The sequence below is a fragment of the Carex rostrata genome, chromosome 2 (assembly GCF_964058835.1).
Source record: "Carex rostrata chromosome 2, lpCarRost1.2, whole genome shotgun sequence".
Lineage (NCBI taxonomy): Eukaryota > Viridiplantae > Streptophyta > Magnoliopsida > Poales > Cyperaceae > Carex > Carex rostrata.
Window position 1 is genome coordinate 1839338 of NC_135919.1, and position 20557 is coordinate 1859894.

Here is a 20557-nt window from a genome sequence, read left to right on the forward strand (position 1 = left end):
TTTATTAAGCCATTTTGAAAATCGCTGATCCAACGGTGGCTTACCAAACAGTAAAAATCAGAAGCTACCGTTGGATCAGCGATTTTCAAAATGGCTTAATAAATAGTAAAAAATTTCAGAAAAATGTAAAATTTGGTCTCCAAGCAGATATTAATATGGAGAAGAAGATGAACGGTTCAGATCGACTTTTTGGATTTTGAAATTTCAAATTTCCACCGGAAGCATTTCGGCCCATATGCTAGAGGAAGCGCGTTAGCCGTACTCTATATATATATATAAATATGGAAAAACTCCATGACCAAACAACTATACTCCACACAATCTCATACTCTACCTTCTATTATTCCAAAGCAAAATGACAACGGCCTCTGACCGATGCTGGAATCACAAAAATCCCTCCATTTTTCATCCAGCCACATGAACAAGGTGAACTGGTACCATTACCGGTTGAAATTCCAGTGATTGATCTCAGTGGAGCCGACTCTGATGCTGTGCTTAGAGGACAATTGGTGGAAAAGGTTAAAAATGCCTCACAAACCTTTGGTTTTTTTCAGGTACAAAATTAGACAATGTTGGTTAGAAATTTTAGAATTGAAATAAATTTGGAAGAAAATTAAAATTTCAATTCAGGTTGTAAACCATGGAATCCCATTGGAGGTTCTTGATGAAATGCTTGAAGGGGTTAAGCTGTTCCATGAGGCAGAGGTGGAGGTTAAGAAGAAATACTACACTAGGGATTCAAGCAAGAAAGTGGTTTACAATAGCAATTTTGATTTGTACCAGTCACCAGCTGCCAACTGGCGCGATACCGTGTTCATCACCATGGTGCCTGAACCGCCCGTACCAGAAGAATTGCCTGCTGTATGCAGAGATATAACTTTCAAGTACACAGAGTACATCAAGAGACTTGGCATCATACTCTTTGAGTTACTATCAGAGGCACTTGGCCTGAAACCAAGTTACCTAACAGAGATAGAATGCAACAAAGGGCTGAATGTACTTACGCACTACTACCCACCATGCCCCGAGCCCCACCTGACAGTCGGTACAACCAAGCACTCCGACTCCGATTTCCTCACTGTGCTTCTACAGGATAGCATCGGCGGATTACAAGTCCTGTATCAGAACCACTGGATTGATGTGGCTCCCGTGCATGGAGCCTTAGTAATCAATGTTGGCGATCTTTTGCAGGTAAACCTGTTTATTTTTCCGATACTAATATCAGGGGCGGATCCAAGTGGAGCTGAGGGGGAGGGGGGCAACTGCCACCCTCTGGATTTTGAAATTTTATGGGGATCGATAGGCCCGGACCAACTTTGGATTTTCTGATCTCTAATTTGAGTTAAATTTAGATTAAAATTAGAATAAATTTTTTGAATTCAGATTGTAATTAGAATTAAAAGTCAGAGCATTGAAAATTTAAACCTGATTCGCTATTTTTTTAATCTGGTTCGCTAATGGGTTTGAACCCAGTTAGCTATTTAAACCCGATTCGCTATTTTTTCGCATCCCTCTGACGGAAATCCTGGATTCGCCCCTATCTAATATGACAGTCAGCTTGTTTATACAACACTAAAAACTAAACTTCAATTTATTTATTTATTATTTATTTATTTTTTTCAAATTGCAGTTGATATCAAACGACAAGTTGAAAAGTGTGGAGCATAGAGTGCTTGCTAACAGTATTGGACCTAGAGTCTCTGTGGCATGCTTCTTTACCACTCACTTAAACACTTCTTGTAATAGGTTATATGGCCCCATAAAGGAGTTAATAACAGAGGATAACCCACCACTGTACAAAGAAACTACAGCCAAAGATTTCACTTTGTATTACAACAGGAAAGGCTTTGATGGTCGTTCTGCATTGGATTACTTCAGATTGTAAGTTCCTTTGGAAGATTTTTATTTGTGTTATCAAAATATATAAAGTAAAGGAAATGGTGTAAGAAATCATATACTTGATAAAAGTACTATTTCAGATTGCAATGCAATGTGTGATATACTGTACATGAGCTCAATTGAAGCAATATGCAAATGGGTCTTTTGTGTTTTGTAGCAGATGTGGTTAATTAATGACTAATGAGTAGTATTGACTGGCCGAGTTGTCTTAATTTGTAGTGTCTATTTTAGGTGGTGCTGTGTATTTGTTAATCAATGCTGTGCTTTCACAAAGCTAAGCCCATTAACTGAAGGGACCCAATTTATTCTTATTTTGTTCTCCAAACAAACTTGCTCTAAAATCTGAACTTTGGGACCCGCGCCAATATCCGTGTGGATGAGATCAGTCATTGGAGCACTGGGTCGGTGAAAAAACATCGCAGATCACTCTCCAGTACTACAACCAGATGTTAACCTGGGCATCAATAGTGGTGAGACAAAATCACCAGCATAATGCTCAAATAGGACCCCAAAAAATCGTTCTAGCGATCCCAAAATTGCTCGGTGGATCATAATTGGGTGTCTTTTTTCTCCATTTGAATCCATATAAGTTATATCAAACCCCTCTGGCAGATTAAAATTGACCTCCAATATAACAAATTCAATACAAAGGTAATTTTGACCTTTTTTTGCAAAGTTCATTTGGTAATTTTGACTCTTGGTTTGTTTTGCTTGAAGCAATCAATGGCACTCATTTTCTGAAGACCAAGGCTGTCACATTTGTATATCGTACCAGTGAGGCCTTGCACCATTACTATCAGTCCACTGACCTGTTTACTTGCTCAGGTATTAAAAAGTATCCTTCATACACCCATATACCGCAAGTGGTACCAGCCATAGAATTATGTTTGTACCTGTTTCTGGTGGATGGCTCGTTGGTAAAATCAAGAATAATTAGGTTCTGTATATTTTAGCTCTATCCTCAAACTCAAGAAAATAATTCTTAGAGAAAAGAAACCAGTAGGTAACCTGTGAGGGAATCTGCTGCAAAATAATCTTACAAATTCAACTAATTACATACACAGTAGAACACTGCCATTTCCTACCAAGTGCATCCCCAATTTTAAGATCAATTTTGGAGCCATAAAAGGAACCTCCCCCATCATCAATCTTGTAACTCCATCCCTTATCATTCAATGCTTCTCTCAAGGCAACCGTTGCCTTCTCCCATATGTCATCACTGCCAACTGATTTCTACATGCACTTGCCAAAGATCATGTGCAAACTGAGTTATCAACTTCCCTCTCTCCCTCTCAGACACACGAACACAGATGCATGTGTGCACGCTCGAGCAAGAAAACATACAGTATAAACTGCTGGTTGTGATTATATATGGTAAGAACATTTGTGAATATATGATGACAGAAAATATTGGTACAACTGGTCTAGTACCTGAGTAAATCCTCTGACACGAAAGAGACCATGCAGACTTCCAGACAGCTCATACCGGTAAACAGTTCCAAGCTCAGCAACCCTAATTGGGAAGTCTTTGTAAGAATGCAATTTCCTCTTGAAAAGAAGGATGTTGTGTGGGAAATTTATGGGGCGTATCTCGTACAACTCAATTCTCCACATCAATATGGTCATACATGTTCTCTCGGTAGAAGTCAATACAGCCTTCGCCCTTCGTGACATTTGGTGTGTAGAGGAGATCATAGCCATGTTGTAGGTGAATTTTTTTTTCCAGGAGTATTCAATTATGTATCTTATGATTGCACCCTTTAGGTGCCAGAATACCAACCCACCTCCTGCATCTTCCTGGAAATTATGTTGTAAATGGTGAGAAACTTGTATGCATCAGCAGGTAAAAAGCTGGTACTGATTATGTGACCACTTCCAAAGCCCCATTTTTTGTATTGAGGTTATTGAAGAAGAAAAAAAACCTGAATCGAGTTGTAATTGCACAAACTTAACCATGGTTCTGAAACTTAGAATCGGAATCGGATGAATCGGCCGGAATCGGAAGAATCGGATCGGTAACTTGGATTATTTTGGCTGAAGCTTGTTTTGTAGCCAAAAAGTAGGAAAAAATTGATAAAAAAATTATTTGTAAAAAAATTATGTTAAGAGAAAATATTACACTCAAAATATCTACTAATTACATAATGTAATACAAGCGTTACAAATAAAATATACTTCTTAAACATAGTTACGTGTATTTTAACATATTAACTTTGTTATTAATTATGTAATATTTTTGTTTGTTTGTGCAGTCAGTTCACGGTTATAAATAAATACAATGAATTATCTATCGGCGAAAAGCTCCATCAATTTCTGTCATTTCAGTCGCTTTTTTTTTTTTTTTTATGCAATGCACTTATCAATCACTAGAATTTGGAATGTATAGTAACTCGCTAGTGGTTTTTTATTTCACTCATTATCTATTGGATATTATTTTCATTTTATTGAGTAGGCATTTAAAAATAATTGAAAAAATTGTTGACTCGGCCTAAAAATCGGATGAATCAGTTGAGTCAAACACTGTTCAACTAAGTTTTACTGAAAAAATCACATAGGGGTGAGACTCGGGTGAAACTCGGACCGGACACAGCCGATACCGGGTTGACTAGGAATCGGTCGTGTTTCCAAACCATGAACTTAACCTCAGTGGAGGCTTAGACTCCACCTTGTACGTACCAGCTGTTTGATCGCCTACAAGTCCTTTTCTTTCTTTTTATACCTCCCTTCATTGACTTGTACTTCCTTGCGACTATATATACATTATAGGGTGAATTGAGGTTCATTGGATATAACAGGAAAGAATTTAGATTTGAGAGTTAATTAAGACTCAAATAGTCAAATTGGGTCAACCAAAAATAACTCGTCCACTACTTAGTGGGTTAATTAAGGTACAATAATCAATATGCTCTCAATATTCTACCAAAAGAGACACTACTAGAATAATCGTTTTTTGCATGCCCAGCACCAATTTTTTGCATGGTTGAGACGGCTTATGCAAAAGAAATGACATTTGTTGACTTTTTAAACTTGTTGCATGCGAATTCCCATGTAACAGATATTGTATGCAATTGTGTGAAGTGCAACCATGTAACTGTGTAATATTCAACCATGCAAATAAGTTTTGAAAGTCAGATATTATAACTAATTCAAGGTCCATGCAACAACTCAACTCCATGGCCATGCAACTACTTAAAAACTTAGTAGATATTATATTTAATTAAAGGTTCATGCAACTACTTAATCTCATGGCCATGCAACTACTTAACTCCATGTTTATATTATATTTTATTAAAGGTCCATATAAATAGTCCACTACCATTCGCATGCAAATAGTCTGGACTGAAAGTTCTAAACAATTGCATGGGATTAGCCATGCAATAGTTTATTTCCTAGAGACAGATTCATTTTTGTTTATTTGATATATCATTTTCAATGAAGCTTTTAATTAAAATTCACAACAACATGAAGTTGAATGATTTTTTTTTCAGAAAAGGAAAATGATAATACAAATAACGTAACATTATTTATTGGTTATTATTTCATAAAATACAAATATTTATTTTTATATTAAATAAGTTGTATTCAGTGAGATCGGTGTATTTTACGAATTTCATTAAATTGGCTTCTAGACATTACATTTATTGCTTAGTTGAATCAAAATTGAGTTGGAATAATTGAATCTGGAAATTGGGTTTTAATGAAGACACAACGTAGTATTTAGCAAGCTATGCACGTGGATTATGTTAATATGTTCAAAACAGGTAAAGCTAGGTAAAGCTATGAAGTGCCAAAATTTCCAAAATAACTATGTAACTGAGTATACAAAAGATTAAATAACTGAGTATACCATAAAATCTTGCTTAAGATTAATTGCTTTGGTAATTCCATTCTCAAATTTATGCAACGACTAGTATTGTGTGGTACCAAAATCCGTTATACTAAATGATAGCACAATATCATAATGTTATCTATTATTTTGATATAATTAAGAATTATTTAAACGACACAATCATGAAAGTAATATTACCAAATTCACAGAATTTACAAAGTACACCCTCAGCCATAATAAGTATACGATTTGGTCCCTCAATTTAATAAATTTATGTATGGATCCTGTCATCACATATCCGTACCAGTTGCGAAATGTCCCTGGTATAACACCGAATAGTAAAAACTGACAAACAAAACAAGGTTAAAATAACTAAAAGAAACATAATATGAATTTTAAGCATTTTGCATTTGCAAGATAACTGTATATTCTGTTTGAACAACTTTTAGCCCCTTATTTTCCCTCTGCCTTTTATTTTCTCGATGCATGTTAGAATAGTTGAAGATCCCGGGCCAAAATGAGGCTTTTGGATGAAGTCCAGAACAATTGAAACATGATTTCACATTTGAGGTTAACTATGCTGACTTTTTTTCTTAGTTCAGAATTGCTGAAAGATTGAATAAGGCTTAATTGCACATGATCAGTCTCTCAACCTAATTACTGGTAATTTACCCATTATACCGCCAGAACCTGAAATAATTTGGTTAACACCAGCTAGAAACCCACAAAATAGGCTAATCCAATTCAAGCTAGCTGGTTCATAACCCTAGATTGACAATCTTATTGCACCATACCTTATTCTCATCGAAATCATCATCCACTAAACTGCTCCCTGTGGGAACATCCATGTACTTGCTGGTTTGCGCATACCACGGCCGAATAACATGTAGAGAAGTATTCATGAGAATTTTATTTTAATCATATAAAAACAGTACAGAGAGAACTGGAGGTTAGGTGTTTAGTTTTTAAAGTAAAAAATGGGAAAGAAGACAACTTCATACAGAGAGAACTTCTTTGAAGCAAATTGTCATTCAGGTGGTGGGTTTATATTATTAATTCACTATTAGTTCACCATTTTGGTCATAATATTACATGTGTAAACATAATTGAGTCTTAAAACACCATTTCCGTGAAACTAGAACACCAGATAGCAGATCAACCTTTGATTTCGGCCATTTTTTTCACAGCTTTTACCGGTCAACCTTTAACCGATCAACCTTATCACAACTCTTACTTAATCCAGCTTGATTTAAAAGCAAAATGCAAACAAAAAGAAAGATCAAAATATAAGCAAACTTAACTTTTAATTTTGTAATTCCAAGCAAGGAAGAACAGCACGCATGCACACTTCCGACGGGACTTGATTGCGTGGGGTGGGATCGGGACAGAGAGCGCCGGAGAAAGCAATCGGGATTGGCATTGGAGAAGGAGCGTAGGAGGTTTATGCTTTTTTGGGGTTTTAGTGGGAAATGAAAAGTTAGTAAATTTTCCACGGAAAGCATAATGGAGGGAAGTGAAAATATTGGGAGGGAAGTGAGGACATTAGCACAGATTAGAGTAGCGTGGGTTTGAGTTTAGAAAAAACACCAAGTATACCAGAGAACAGATAAAACTCTCTGTATCATGTTGAGCCAGAGACACCGACTAACGAATTCATATCACCTGAGGTAACAAAATTTCTCTACTTTACACAGAGGACGTCTGATCAGTTTTGGCACGAATATTGAAGGGTCCATTGCCTTTTCACCTACGCAGAATTAAACATAAATATTAAGTTACCTCAGAGAATATAGACTCCCTGCCAAAATCTCTAAAATGGACACCTCCTTGGAAATCAATACCATTCATCCCCCATCGGATGACTATAATTTACAATTTTACAATTTAGATAATAATTGTACAGCAACCAATATAAAAAATAATTCAAAATAAATATTTTATATTTTTTTACATCTTATATGGCCAAATAATACTTATGAATGTCAATTTATATAATTTCATTGTTGTTTGCCTCTTAAAATTGAGCCAATAATTTTGAACCGTTCATTGTAATGTTATCAATCAACGGTTGATTTGCAATGAAATGAATCTAAATGTGTTTTAAAATGATAAGGAGAAAACTCTAAACATAAACAACACAAAATTTATCTAGTTTGGTTATGTCTAAGTTTCGATCTAACGTGAAGTATTTATAGCCATTCGATGACACAATATTCGGTCAACTCGATGGATAGGTAAATGAAAATAAAATTTCATCAAACTTTGCTACAATGATTTTAATGTGATACTCTTTAATTTTAACGGTTCCGATCGACCATCGGACGATGCATACTAGTGAGTTTTCATTAACTCATGCAACGAGGGTTCATATGCTATGTTCAACAATGATAGATATGAGCTATTGATGCAACAAGAATGATATGGCTATTTTTCAGCAAATTTATATTAAAGAGATATCTTATCAATTAATAAATTCACTCTTACAATAATAAATTAGTTTAATCACTCTGTTAAAAAAATTTAAAATAAAATTTCAACATAAATTATATGCATTTCATCCTTCAAAGTATAAGTTGCAACTATAAATGGTTCACCTTCATATTTCATTAATTTGGAACCAAAATTTATTAGAAATTATATTTAAGATGAAATTTGTAGTACAATAAATTTTATAATTAAAGATAAAACTTTGAATACATATTTTAATTTGGACCTTCCTCCTAATTTTTCACGTGAGATTCATACACAATATACACAAATTACTTAATTAATTTTCTTTCTAAAATTTGACAACTTTTATCTCTTTATTTTACCTTAATTGAATTCCCTCCAAAATTTGGTTTCCCCCCACCATGCACTCAGAGAAATTTGGTTTCCCTCCTGGACAAAATTTTCATCTCCCTCCAACTTTGACTCTTAGCAATTTGGATCCTATAAAGTAACTCAAATTGTGAGATTAGATCCGGACCATGCGATCTTTTCTGGCACGAATGTTTAAAGAGATATGTGCATTCACCTCGGACCGGATTCTCATCGGACAGTCCAAATCTAAACTCACAATTGAAGTTACTATAGAGAAATTGGACCCAGACAAAACAAACCTAGGTCTTATCCCCTCCGCAAATTACCCTCCCTTCCAGCCTCCTTGTTCTTTCAATTTTCTTTTTCACCCCAATCCCCTTTCTCCCTCCCTTCCTATCTGTCTCTCTCCCCCTCGCCAAGCCTACACGCCCCTTTCTAGTCCTAGTTTTCGAAACCCTAGATCTAAAGTGCGAAAGGTAAATGAGAAGAGCAGCGACAGCAAGTCAGCTCAGGCAGTGCGCACTCAGGCGGAACCGCGGAAGGTGGGCCGGTCGGTGGCTCAGGCGAGATGGGGTACGGCTGCTGCCACTCAGCCTTGTATACTGGTAAGAGATAACCTTCCGACATGGGTAGTATATTCTAGTCTCTATTTGGTTCAAAGATTTATAGGCTAATATAGTTTCAGAGAAGGTGCTGAAGACAAGGTTGTGTCTTTGTATATTCTAGTCTCTATTTTGATTTCTATAGTGTTCATGCATCTGTCTAATGATCCACAAAATTTGTGTCTTTGTAATTTCTATGGGTATTCAATGTTGTGATATTAAGATCGGTGAAATTAGGATTAATGACACAACTAGGCAGTAATAGAAAGCCGAGGCTTGGTTGACATTTAATTGCACAGAACCATGCAGTACCTGTATGGCAGTATGAATACCAACTTTAGAAAGCTTCTTTTGCACCCAAAACACTAGTTGAACTAAATCAACTAAAATTAACTTTAATTTTTTCTGTGTCAGCTCATGACGGTGCAAAAGGACTTGCAAAAGCAAATAAGCTCAATAGTTACTACCCCAGTAGCGAAGGAAGGCAAGAGGGTGGAGGCTCAATAGTTGCTGCACCAGTTGTTGAGAAGACCATTTCTTCTACAGTTGCTGAGTCAATTCAGGTCTTTCATAGCTCTCTGTCATTCTGTTGGTAGTAAGAAATGATCTTTAAGAATCAAGCATTGTTTTTGGACTGATGTTGTTCTACTTTAGTTGTTCTTCTTTTCTAAATAAAATTTGTTCAACACTTAATTTAATCAGTAATTGTAGTGATTCTTGTGAGTAGTTACCTGAAAGTAAATGTTTAAAAGTCTGGTTCAATATTGTAGTCCAATGCCTAAAAATTTGGTTCTCCTTGTGGTATGGTGATGGAATTAAATTGTAGTGATTCTTGTGAGTAGTTATCTGAAAGTAAGTGTGTTTAAAAATTTGGTATGGTGATTGACTTAAATTGTACTTAACACAATAGTGTAGTTTACTTATTTGTCTGCTTTTTTTTTCCTTCTCTATAAATGGCGGTGCTGGACTCAGTTACATAAGCTGAGATCAATTTGTCCTAAATAAATACCTAGCTAATGCAGTTTTTCTCTTTTATTCCAGAAAGGAGTAGGTGACGAATCTATTGGATAAATCTATTGGGTCCAAGCTAGAATGATATATTGCAAGATAACTACAATATCAGTTTCAATCTAGCAGCAAAAAAGCTCTCCAGGTTCTGCTCTATTGAAATAAATTAACCCCCTCATTTGGTATTGGTTTTCCTAGTTTTGACTTGGTGATATATATATATATAACACTAGAGGTTATATGTCAGCCACAATCGATCTGAACCATTCAACATGATCTCCGAATCAAATTTTACATTTTGTTAAACTGAGTGTATGATTTCTGATTTTTATTTTCTGGGCAGCAACATGGTCAATGAAAATTGGCTGGACTATGTGCTTCATATCTATCATGAGCTTATAAAGGTGGTCATTGGGGGTGAGTTTATTTTTTTAATGTTTGAATGGTGGATATATTTTGGTTATATTTAGAAGTTGGTCTTCTATTAGCGATGTTGATGTTGTTTTAGTGTTTTTTATAATGTTGATGTTGTTTCACTGCTTTTATAATGTTGGAAAAATGTATGATGATTATACTATATTGGTCAATGCTTATTAATTGCTTTATATGTACTCTATGTGTTTTATGTAAATTTTGTTGAATGAGAATTTGGGAATTGGTAAACAGTATTGGGTTGGTACTAGATTGGTACAGGGAGGGAGGATTATAAAATTGGATTATGCTTTATTGCCTCCAGTTAGCTCATTTTAGACATCGGTATTTCCACGCAAATATTGGTAATTTATGTGCATGCAAAAAGTGCAAATCAATCATATCTGTGCAAATAGTCATCTATCTAATAACTACATATTTTTCCCATGTTATAAAGAAATCATCTCCCATGCAAATAAACATATGGGGCCCATGTTAACTAACCTTGCAAATAATCAAGTAGGTCCCACGTTATCTATCCTTGCATATAGTCTAGTGGGTCCCGCGTTCCCTTGCCTTGCAAATACTATGGTGGGACCCACGTCCGCTCCTTGCAAATAGTATGATGGGACCCGCACTTTATTCCCTTGCATATACTCCAAATTGGGTCAACTCTCAAAATAGTTGCATGGCTAGTTATTGCATGACAAGTCTCATGTAACAGACTTTTTGCATGGCTGCCCTTGTAAATACTGACTATTTGTATGGAAGGCATTTGCATGGTTGCACTTGCATGCCTAAGGCCATGTAAAAAGTCATTTCGGGGCTTGTTGCATGTCAAAGGCCATGCAACAAGCCATTTTCGTCGTCATGCAATAAACGATTATTCTAGTAGTGAGAATTAAAGTTGAACTTGGACCCCTCTTGGATTCTATATTTAAATGCACTTGTTCGTAGAAGCTTACAAAAATCCCCAAGTTTGCTGGAACATTACTAAACTACCATCTACAAATGACTCTAAAAACACACTTAAATAGTTAAATGAAAATTTTGGTGAAGTATGAATTAGAGAAACCTGTATAGAGAAGAGATCAAGGTCCTGACCAAGACGTCAGTGGTCCCGCCTCTTCGCCTCCTCCTTCAAGAAACTACATAAAAAATAATTATATATAAAAGCTAAAATAATAAATTTCAATTAAATTTATATATACATATTTAAAATTTTAAAATCATAGAGGTGACTTAGTCACCTTTGACTAAGCCTTAGATCTGCCCATGCTTCAAAATCCCAAGATTAATACCCAAAATTGATCATCATCTGTATGCTCAAGGCCCTTCCAACTATGAAACTGTACCAGAACACAAAGAGGTACAAAGAGGGCTCATGACAAGGCTTAAACTGTTAAACAAACAAAAAACAACAACGAATACAATTATTAATTGATACCGGTGATAGAAAGAGAATTAAACCAGAAATTAACTAGTGTGCAGTTCTAACAACATGTTTGGGTGAGGAATCAATCAATGAAGTGTTGACCTAAGTTCAATTATACTAATATTCAAGTTCTTGCTCTCTGATCTTTTTTTACAATACAGAGGTTTAAATGTTCTGTCATTATTCTGCATATATCCAATTAACATTAACATTACGTGTATGAAAACTCTGATGATTTTTACTATGCATTAATTTAATTCCTTCATAAGAACAAGAAAAATACTCCAATATATAAATATGCAGCATTCATCCAATTACTCATTACAGTATTCTTATTTAATTGAGTGCCTATCAAAAGTCTTTCGATCGAAACACTTAGTCCCACCTAATTTGTTAATAGAAAGAAATAATATCATTATTACAAAATATATACTACAACAACATAAATACCCACAACTCCTATCCAAATTTTACACATAATACATATTTAGCGGAGCCCTTCTTATTCTTCTCTTTTGATCCTTTTTTCTCTATATCTACGGCCTGATGAGCACCTTTGTTCGTGCTGAGTTCAACTGCTTAGTAACATCTTTCATAGAAATGCACTCTTTTGGCGACTCTTTGGAGCACAGAAGCCCGCATTTAATCACTGAAACCAAACAACTATAGATATTTTCAGGTGGATACAGATTGTGTTCTCCATCAGTTTCAGAGAATAATTTGGGGTCAACTATGTCCATGACGTGGTCAGGGAAAGCCATCTCAATATGCTTCTGAAGGCTCAAACCATCTCTGATTCTCTCGTCTGTGGGACTTACTCCAGTGAATATTTCAAGCAGAAGAACACCATAGCTATAGATATCTCCTTCTACCGATGGCCGACCACCCATCCCATACTCTAGGCAATGAAAAGTTATATAGTTACAATCCTAAATTTAGTACTAAAGCATAGTTAACTGTGACTCTACTTATTGACATATGTATAGTTCACCTAGTTTTTCAAATTTGGGCTCATATGATCATGCATATATTTGTGTATTATTTTTCAAATTATCTAGCCCAAAGCAGTAAATTAAAGAAGTCTGCATAGATGGTAAAAGTCTCAATCATGAGTATAAATGAGGCAACAAATGCTTTGCCCTTTAGCCTCGCTAGCTAGTGGAACAAACTTGAATTGTTTCTTTGGAACTTAACAAAGTCGGTGGATAATTTTGTTGCAGGGACATATTAAAAAAAAAGTACTTCTCAAATAAAAAGATCTGCTATACCTGGAGGAATGTAGCCAATAGAACCTTTGATTCCACCTGTGCTCGACATTGATTGAGAAGGCATGGTATCAGGTCGAACCAAAAACCTTGCTAATCCAAAATCACTAACATGTGCCGTCATGTCGTCATCCAAAAGTACATTGCTAGGTTTGAGATCACAATGCACAATTGGTGCAGGTAAATGGTAATGAAGATAATCTACAGCTGCCGCCACATCAAATGCGATGTTCAACCTCTGGTGGAAGCTGAGGTTTCTGAATGTTCGATCTATACATGCATTTGGATGCAACCATGTTTCCAAGCTACCATTTGGCATGAACTCAAAAACCAAAGCCTTGAAATCATTACCTTGGTGGTCTATGCTAGAGCACAAACTCAACACTTTTATAAGGTTTCGGTGTCTCACATTTTTTAATGCCTCACATTCAGAGATGAAACTTTTGGAAGCACTGTGTGTCTCAAGGTTTAGCACCTTCACCGCAACAGTTGTTACATTCTCGAAACTCATAATGGCTTTGTAGACTGCTCCAAATGTACCTCTTCCAATTTGATTCTTGGCAGAGAAATTTTCAGTAGCTCTAAGAAGGTCATTGTATGAAACGGGCTTTAACCCATATTTCAAAGTTGTATCAGATTGTGGATTGTTTCGAGGGTTGTTTCTAGTGTAATAAATCACTAACAAGCAAATGACTGCAGTTATACAAATAAAAGAACCTACAACAGAACTTATGAGCACCATGTTTCTTCGAGAGTGATGTTTCTTTGTTGAAGGTTGTGAGATCATGCACTGTGACAAATGCATTTGAGGCACTCCACCACAAAGCTTTGGATTTCCTCTCAGATCTACACTAGTGGCGTTCTTGAAAATGCCTATTTTTGGTAATTCCCCCTCTAAATTATTGAAAGAAATATTCAAATATTGCAAATTCATTGTACCCAGGAATTCAGGGACTCGACCAGAGAGCGAGTTGTTAAAGACATCAAGGGTTTGCAGTCCTCTTAGTTTGCTCAAGCTGGTTGGAATTGTTCCTTGGAACATATTGCTATCAAGATAAAGGGCTTCAAGTTCCTGGCATCCTTCAATTGTGCTAGGAATCTCTCCATGTAACTTGTTATTTGAGAGACGAATTGATTGTAGATTTTTCAAGTTACCAATTTCTGGTGGCAACATGCCAGTTAGATAATTGTGTGACAAGTCCAAACTGATAGAAAGAGAAGAAAGACCCATGATTTCTTTGGGAATTTCACCTACCAACTTATTATTTGAAATATTAAGGAGTTCTAAGAATTTCATGCTACTTAATTCTGGTGGTATACTCCCTTCTAATGCATTATTATCTAGAAGTAGCGTGGTCATTTGGGTGAGATTGCCAAAAGTTGATGGGATTTGGCCTGAAATCATGTTATTCTCCAGATCTAATATTCCCAATTTGTTAAGATTTGCGATTTCTACTGGAATGGTGCCACTGAGAAACATTCTGCTTAGGCCAAGCGCGGTTAAGTTATTGAGTTTTCCGAGAGTTGCTGGTATGCTTCCTGAAATTGGGTTATTATCCAGTCCGAGTTGAAGAAGACTAGAAAGGTTTGCTATAGAACTAGGTAACACTCCTTGTAGTTGGTTGTCACCGAGATATATATATTCTAACAAAGTACAATTGGTCAAAGAATCCATGAAACTCCAATCATGTGGTCTCTTAGCCTCCAGTTGATTAGATTGAAGACCAAATTTTTGAAGATTTTGTAAGGCTCCAAAGCTAGATGGTATTACGCCCCTGAAGTAATTATTATCTAATGAAACAGTAATAAGAGCAGAACAATTGGATATGGATGGTGGGATCTGTCCTTGGAGTTGATTGGAAAACAGGACTAGATAAATCAAGTTTGGTAAAGCATTGCACATATCGAAAGGTAAAGTTCCATGAAGCTGGTTATTAGGAAGTTGCAAAGCATACAATGTTGATAAGTTGTAAAGGGAGTTTGGTATTTCACCCGAAATGTTGTTTTGATAAATGTTAATATACTGAAGGTTTTGAAGCTTCCCGAGTTCATCAGGGATTAATCCACTTAACATATTTTCGGAAAGATCAACTGATATTAAACTTTGAAGATTACCCAAGGAATGTGGGATGGAACCATATAATTCATTTTTGTAAAGCAAAAGTTTATGTAAGTTAGTAAGGTTGCCCAAGCCATGGGGGATGTGACCACTAATGCTATTTTTGTGAAGATAGAGATTTGATAGCTTGGTAAGGTTACCTAAGGTAGGTGGAATGGAACCTATGAAGTTATTTTGGTCAAGATAAAGATATATTAGGCTACTAAGGTTGCCCAAGGTGGAAGGAATTGATCCTGTGAGATTATTGGCATACAGTCCTAATATTTGGAGCTGTGGGATGAGGCCAAATTCCAACGGTATGCCTCCTGTGAGGTAGTTGTTCCCCAGACTGATTGTTTTCAATTCTTTGCATTGTGCTAAGTTAGATGGGATGGTTCCATGGAGATTATTAATTTTCAAAGAAATAACTTCCAGATTTGAACAGTTACTTAGAGTCGATGGAATGCTACCATCGAGAAAATTCACACTCAAGTTGACAAAACGTAGCCTACCCAAGTATCCCATCTCTACCGGGATGCTTCCTCTCAGCTGGTTATCAGAGAGACTCATCCTTTGGAGGAATGTGAGGTTTGCTAGGGATGGAGAAATATAACCTGACAATTGTTTGGAGTCGAGAACGAGAGCAGTCACTCTGTCAGGATGGTGCCGGCCACACGAGATCCCTTGCCATTGACAGTGGTGCAGTGACTCATTCCAAGAGGAGAAGACTCTAAATGGATCATCATATATTTCTGACTTGAAGGAGAGAAGTGCAGATAGATCAGTTTTACTAGTTGTTACTCTGGCAGGGAGAGTAAATGAGGATAAGGCTAAGACACTTAAGAGGAGGTGAATAGTGAGCACGGTATAACAACGTTCCATCATTTGTGTAATGAAGGTAATGGGTTTCTCTCTCACAGAGTGATGCTGCTCTTCTTATAGTTAAAGGGAGATGTATGGTTAGAAAAATGTTAACCACAAGATATTCCATCATGAGTCGTTCTAGTCATAGTTAAAAAACTCGGAATCGGAATCGGAATCGGATTTTTGACCGCCGAGTTAGAATCGGATGAATCGGCCGGAATCGGAAGAATCGGATCGGTAACTCGGATTTTTTTGGTAGAAGAAACACTAGTCATGCTGCTGAGGATATTTCATTAAATTAATACATGCATGAGGGTCTTTTACTAAAAAAAAATATATGTACATATAAAGTTGTAAATAGTAAAAACATGAAGGGCCAGATTGTTATTTTGCCACAAATCCAGACCCTTCGGCCTTCTCCTCCTCCTGCGCTAAAATCGGAAAATCGGTGTAACTCGGACGGAAAATCGGAAAATCGGCCGATTCCGTCACTGTTCATCTGATTTTTTTGGAAAAAATTGTACAAAGTCAAGAATCGGGCAAAAATCAGCCCAGTCCCGTCCAATTCCGAAGTTGAATCGGCCAATTTGACTCGGAATCGGCCGATTTTTTGAACTATGGTTCTAGTGCTAACTGCTATTTCGTCAGCTTGTATGGACTATTAGAATTTTTGTTTTCTTTCTAGCTACTTTTGAATGGTAGAAACTGACTATTTTTGTTTTCCTTCTACCTAACTTGTGGCTGCGAAGTAGAAACTGACTATTTTTGTTTTCCTTCTAACAGTGAAGATCGGGTTGGAAATGACTTGCTATGAAAGTTCATTTTACGTATAGTGAACGCACTGATGGAGTCTTCTGAATACGAGTCATGCGTAAAAGGTTTAAATTCAGAATATGAAAGCTAGAGATGAAAATATATTCTAGTTTACACAAATTATTTTTTTTCGAATTAGAGAATAGCATGTTGAACAAAACACACAGCTGATATGAATGAATAAATGAATGAAGATCTTTTGCTCTGCTATTCGTGAAAAACACCAACTTCACAATTGGTTTCTGGCTTCTCTTGAGTTATACTGGGCCCAAACGACCCTCTTTACCCTTTCAACACACAAACTCCATATAATTTCTCCTTTCCACTAAAATAAAATTCTCTTATATTTAATTGAGAAATTTGTGGTATGAGTTCATTATTTTAAATATATAAGGTTAGAAAAGTTGACTGGATTGCACTTGTGGCCGACGCCTGTGAAGTACTTTATTTTCTAAGCTTGAAGATTAGGTTGGAGATGACGGGATATGAAAGTTGGGACATGGAACCGGAATTGTGGCCTATTTTACACTCAGAACGCACTGATGGAGTCTTTCAAATATGACTCTAAATTCAGAATATGAAAGTGGGATCGGCTACGAAATTAAGTATGAGAATGATACTACTCAACTCAGAATATCCCTAGAATCAACATGCAAAACTAATAGCAGTACGACACAGTAATGAAATTTATATTAATTATTTGAAGTAAGATTTAATTAACTTATGATCAAACTTTGATAATTAAAGAACAAGTGAACAACAAATCAGAGTTAACCTCAGATCCTCATCTCTAAGCTGGAAAAACCTCATCATCTCTATATATAGTTATATACTAGGGGAAAAAAAGGAAATTTATTTTTTAAAAAATAGGAAAGAAACATTTATATTTATTTATTTTTATTTTTTTACAGATTTGAGGATGAATGAATGAGATGAAAATGTACTCTAGTTTACACAAATTAGTAGTTTTCGAATTAGAGAACAGCATGTTGAACAAACATTACTCATATAAAAAGCATAATATGCAATATTCGGATAGATTAGAAAATACACAAGTTCACAACTAATTAATATCTTTCTTAAGGCCTTGGCTGCATCAGCCAAGTTTTAAATTAAGTGATTTGCATGAGATTCATGCAAACATATTTAAAACTTAATAAATTTAAATGGCTTCTTGAATCTAAATGTGTTGGTATAAATTTTCAGAATATTCGAATAGTTAGAAACTAATTAAAATAACTCAAATTGAAATAAAGTTACCCAGATCGTGCGAAGCACTTTCCTTAAGCGTATTATGTCTCATCGTGCAAGATGGAACTGCAACCAAGATAATCCGGAGTTGTTGCTCCTTGGGCACACCATGAAAGCAATTGATGATAACTTCGCAATACCCAGCATAGATCAGAATTTCATAATTAAAATAAATGTAAAATGGTTGAATGGGAGAATAGAAGAATTATATCATTATTGTTTTTGTTCAGATTCAAAACAGAGAAAAACCACGAGATCAATGGATGAGAGAGATGTTTATACCCATTGTTTGAGTGAGACTATGAATTAAATAAGAATTGAAAATAAGAAAAAGAAACGGATCCAAAATATAAGGCTATTAAAAGAATATTAATGTATAATCAATCAAAGGTTAAACGGTGGTGCTCAAGTGCACTTTGGGCTAATTATTATTCCTTTTGTTATGAATAAATTCAGAGAGTAATTAACGGAAATGAAATGAATAGACATGAGATTACAATTGAACCCTCAAGTTTGGAAATATTACAAATGGATATTTGAATCAAATATAAAATATTAAGTTGGAATTTTGAGTTTTCAAATAAAGTTCCAACAATTCCCCACAAAACTCAAAAATTTAAGAATATCAAACGGAAGATTATACAAAAATAAATTGCTGGATATTTATATTATGCATCGATGAAGTAGTTTAGAAACTTTGAACTTCATCTAATATCAATAGTTTTAGTTTGGAGGAAACAGAGTGAACTATGTCGATCTTGAACTCGTTCATTTGATCCAAAATTCAACCACCACACACACAATATGAAGCTTTTCGTCACAGTATGCGCATTAATGGCCTTACACAAGTCTTGAATTTTTCATGAGAGTCTTAAATGCTTATCCATGCCCCGCATTACTGTCATATACAAACACTCTCATATTGGTGAGTTACCTACCAAGGATATGTGTTAGAGTCATATCCTGCGGAAAATACCGACTCGGTTCTCATTAAGAGCTCAATTGCTCAAGCTACTATCTACGTAGAGCACACTCACCATAGGAATGGGATTTGAAGTCAATGCTCCTTAAAAAGTGTGCGCTCTTTTGGTCAACTTATCAGCTTGTTATTACCCATTGAATCTCTATCAAGGGATCATCTATCAGAGATTGGATTGCCACCGCAAGAATACCTATTAGGGCTAAACCCATCCCCCTCGATGAAATTATTAGGACTTTAATTTTAATCCATTATATATATGTTTTTCATATCGATCAATCATCATTCATTGCTCAAGCTTGTAAGTAGTTTGTTTTACCTGTCAAAGAAACTTGTCAATATTTTATATTTGATTCAAATATCCATTAATATTTCCAAACTTGAGGGTTCAAATGTAAATCTCATGTCCATTCATTTCATTTCCATTAATTATTCTCTGAATTTATTGATAATAAAAGGAATAATAATTAGCCCAAAGTGCACTTGAGCACCACTGTTTAACCTTTGATTGATTATACATTAATATTCTTTTAATAGCCTTATATTTTGGATCCGTTTCTTTTTCTTATTTTCAATTCTTGTTTAATTCATAGTCTCACTCAAACAATGGATATAGACAACTCTCTCATCCATTGATCTCGTGGTTTTTCTCTGTTTTGAATCCGAACAAAAACAAGAATGATATAATTCTTCTATTAATTCTCCCATTCAACTATTTTACATTTATTTCAATTATAAAATTCTGATATATGCTGGGTATTGAAGAGTTATCGTCAATTGCTTCCATGGTGTGCCTAAGGAGTAACAACCCCGGATTATCTTAGTTGCGGTTCCATCTTGCACGATGAGACGGAATACGCTTAAGAAAAATGCTTCACATGATCCAGGTAACTCTATTTCAATTTGATTTATTTTAATTAGTTTCTAACTATCCGAATATTCTGAAAATTTATACCAACAAAATGTCTGTTCAAATTTTGATGCAGATCAGACGGTTTAGGTCCGGATTTGAATGAGACTTTGTCCAAAGCCATTTAGATAAAACCCCCATCCATAAATTAAACCTAAAAGATACAACAAGAATCATGAGCCCTCAAACAACTTCTATGAGGACCCAGCATCGAATATGAATGAAACTGAGAACCTCTTTATTGAATCCTACTTCAATTATGTGCAATTCCAAGCACACTATTATCCAAAGGGTTGTGTTTGTGTATTGTGTATTGTGATCGATATTGTGAACTCTGTGTATGGTGGTTGTCTAATTAATTTAGGGTGATGAACTTTTAATTTGTTGGGGT

At 35.5% G+C, this 20557-nt stretch overlaps 2 protein-coding genes across 3 annotated transcripts; one reads left to right on the plus strand and one right to left on the minus strand.

The window, feature by feature from the left end:
- Positions 1-362: 362 nt before the first annotated feature.
- On the plus strand, positions 363-2003 carry LOC144568360 (1-aminocyclopropane-1-carboxylate oxidase homolog 1-like). 2 transcript variants are annotated; one of them, XM_078318692.1, is made up of 3 exons: positions 363-518; positions 631-1191; positions 1631-2003. In XM_078318692.1, exons 2-3 carry the CDS (start codon positions 670-672, stop codon positions 1883-1885), a joined length of 777 nt encoding a protein of 258 aa, XP_078174818.1. In that variant the 5' UTR covers positions 363-518; positions 631-669; the 3' UTR covers positions 1886-2003. The 2 variants fall into 2 exon arrangements, with proteins under 2 accessions (XP_078174818.1, XP_078174809.1); XM_078318683.1 differs by having other exon boundaries at positions 364-554.
- A 10369-nt stretch (positions 2004-12372) lies between these two features.
- LOC144550673 (uncharacterized) lies at positions 12373-16231 on the minus strand. The gene is made up of 2 exons (XM_078298651.1): positions 13255-16231; positions 12373-12884 (listed from the first exon to the last, which is right to left on the minus strand). Exons 1-2 carry the CDS (start codon positions 16229-16231, stop codon positions 12523-12525), a joined length of 3339 nt encoding a protein of 1112 aa, XP_078154777.1. The 3' UTR covers positions 12373-12522.
- Positions 16232-20557: the final 4326 nt, after the last annotated feature.

Coding starts and splice junctions, on each gene's coding strand:
- LOC144568360 (XM_078318692.1), top strand. CDS start 670: ATGCTTGAAGGGGTTAAGCTGTTCCATGAGGCAGAGGTGGAGGTTAAG. Junction 1,192..1,630: donor ATGTTGGCGATCTTTTGCAG/GTAAACCTGTTT, acceptor TTCAAATTGCAG/TTGATATCAAACGACAAGTT.
- LOC144550673 (XM_078298651.1), bottom strand. CDS start 16,231: ATGGAACGTTGTTATACCGTGCTCACTATTCACCTCCTCTTAAGTGTC. Junction 12,885..13,254: donor TATTGGCTACATTCCTCCAG/GTATAGCAGATC, acceptor TTCATTGCCTAG/AGTATGGGATGGGTGGTCGG.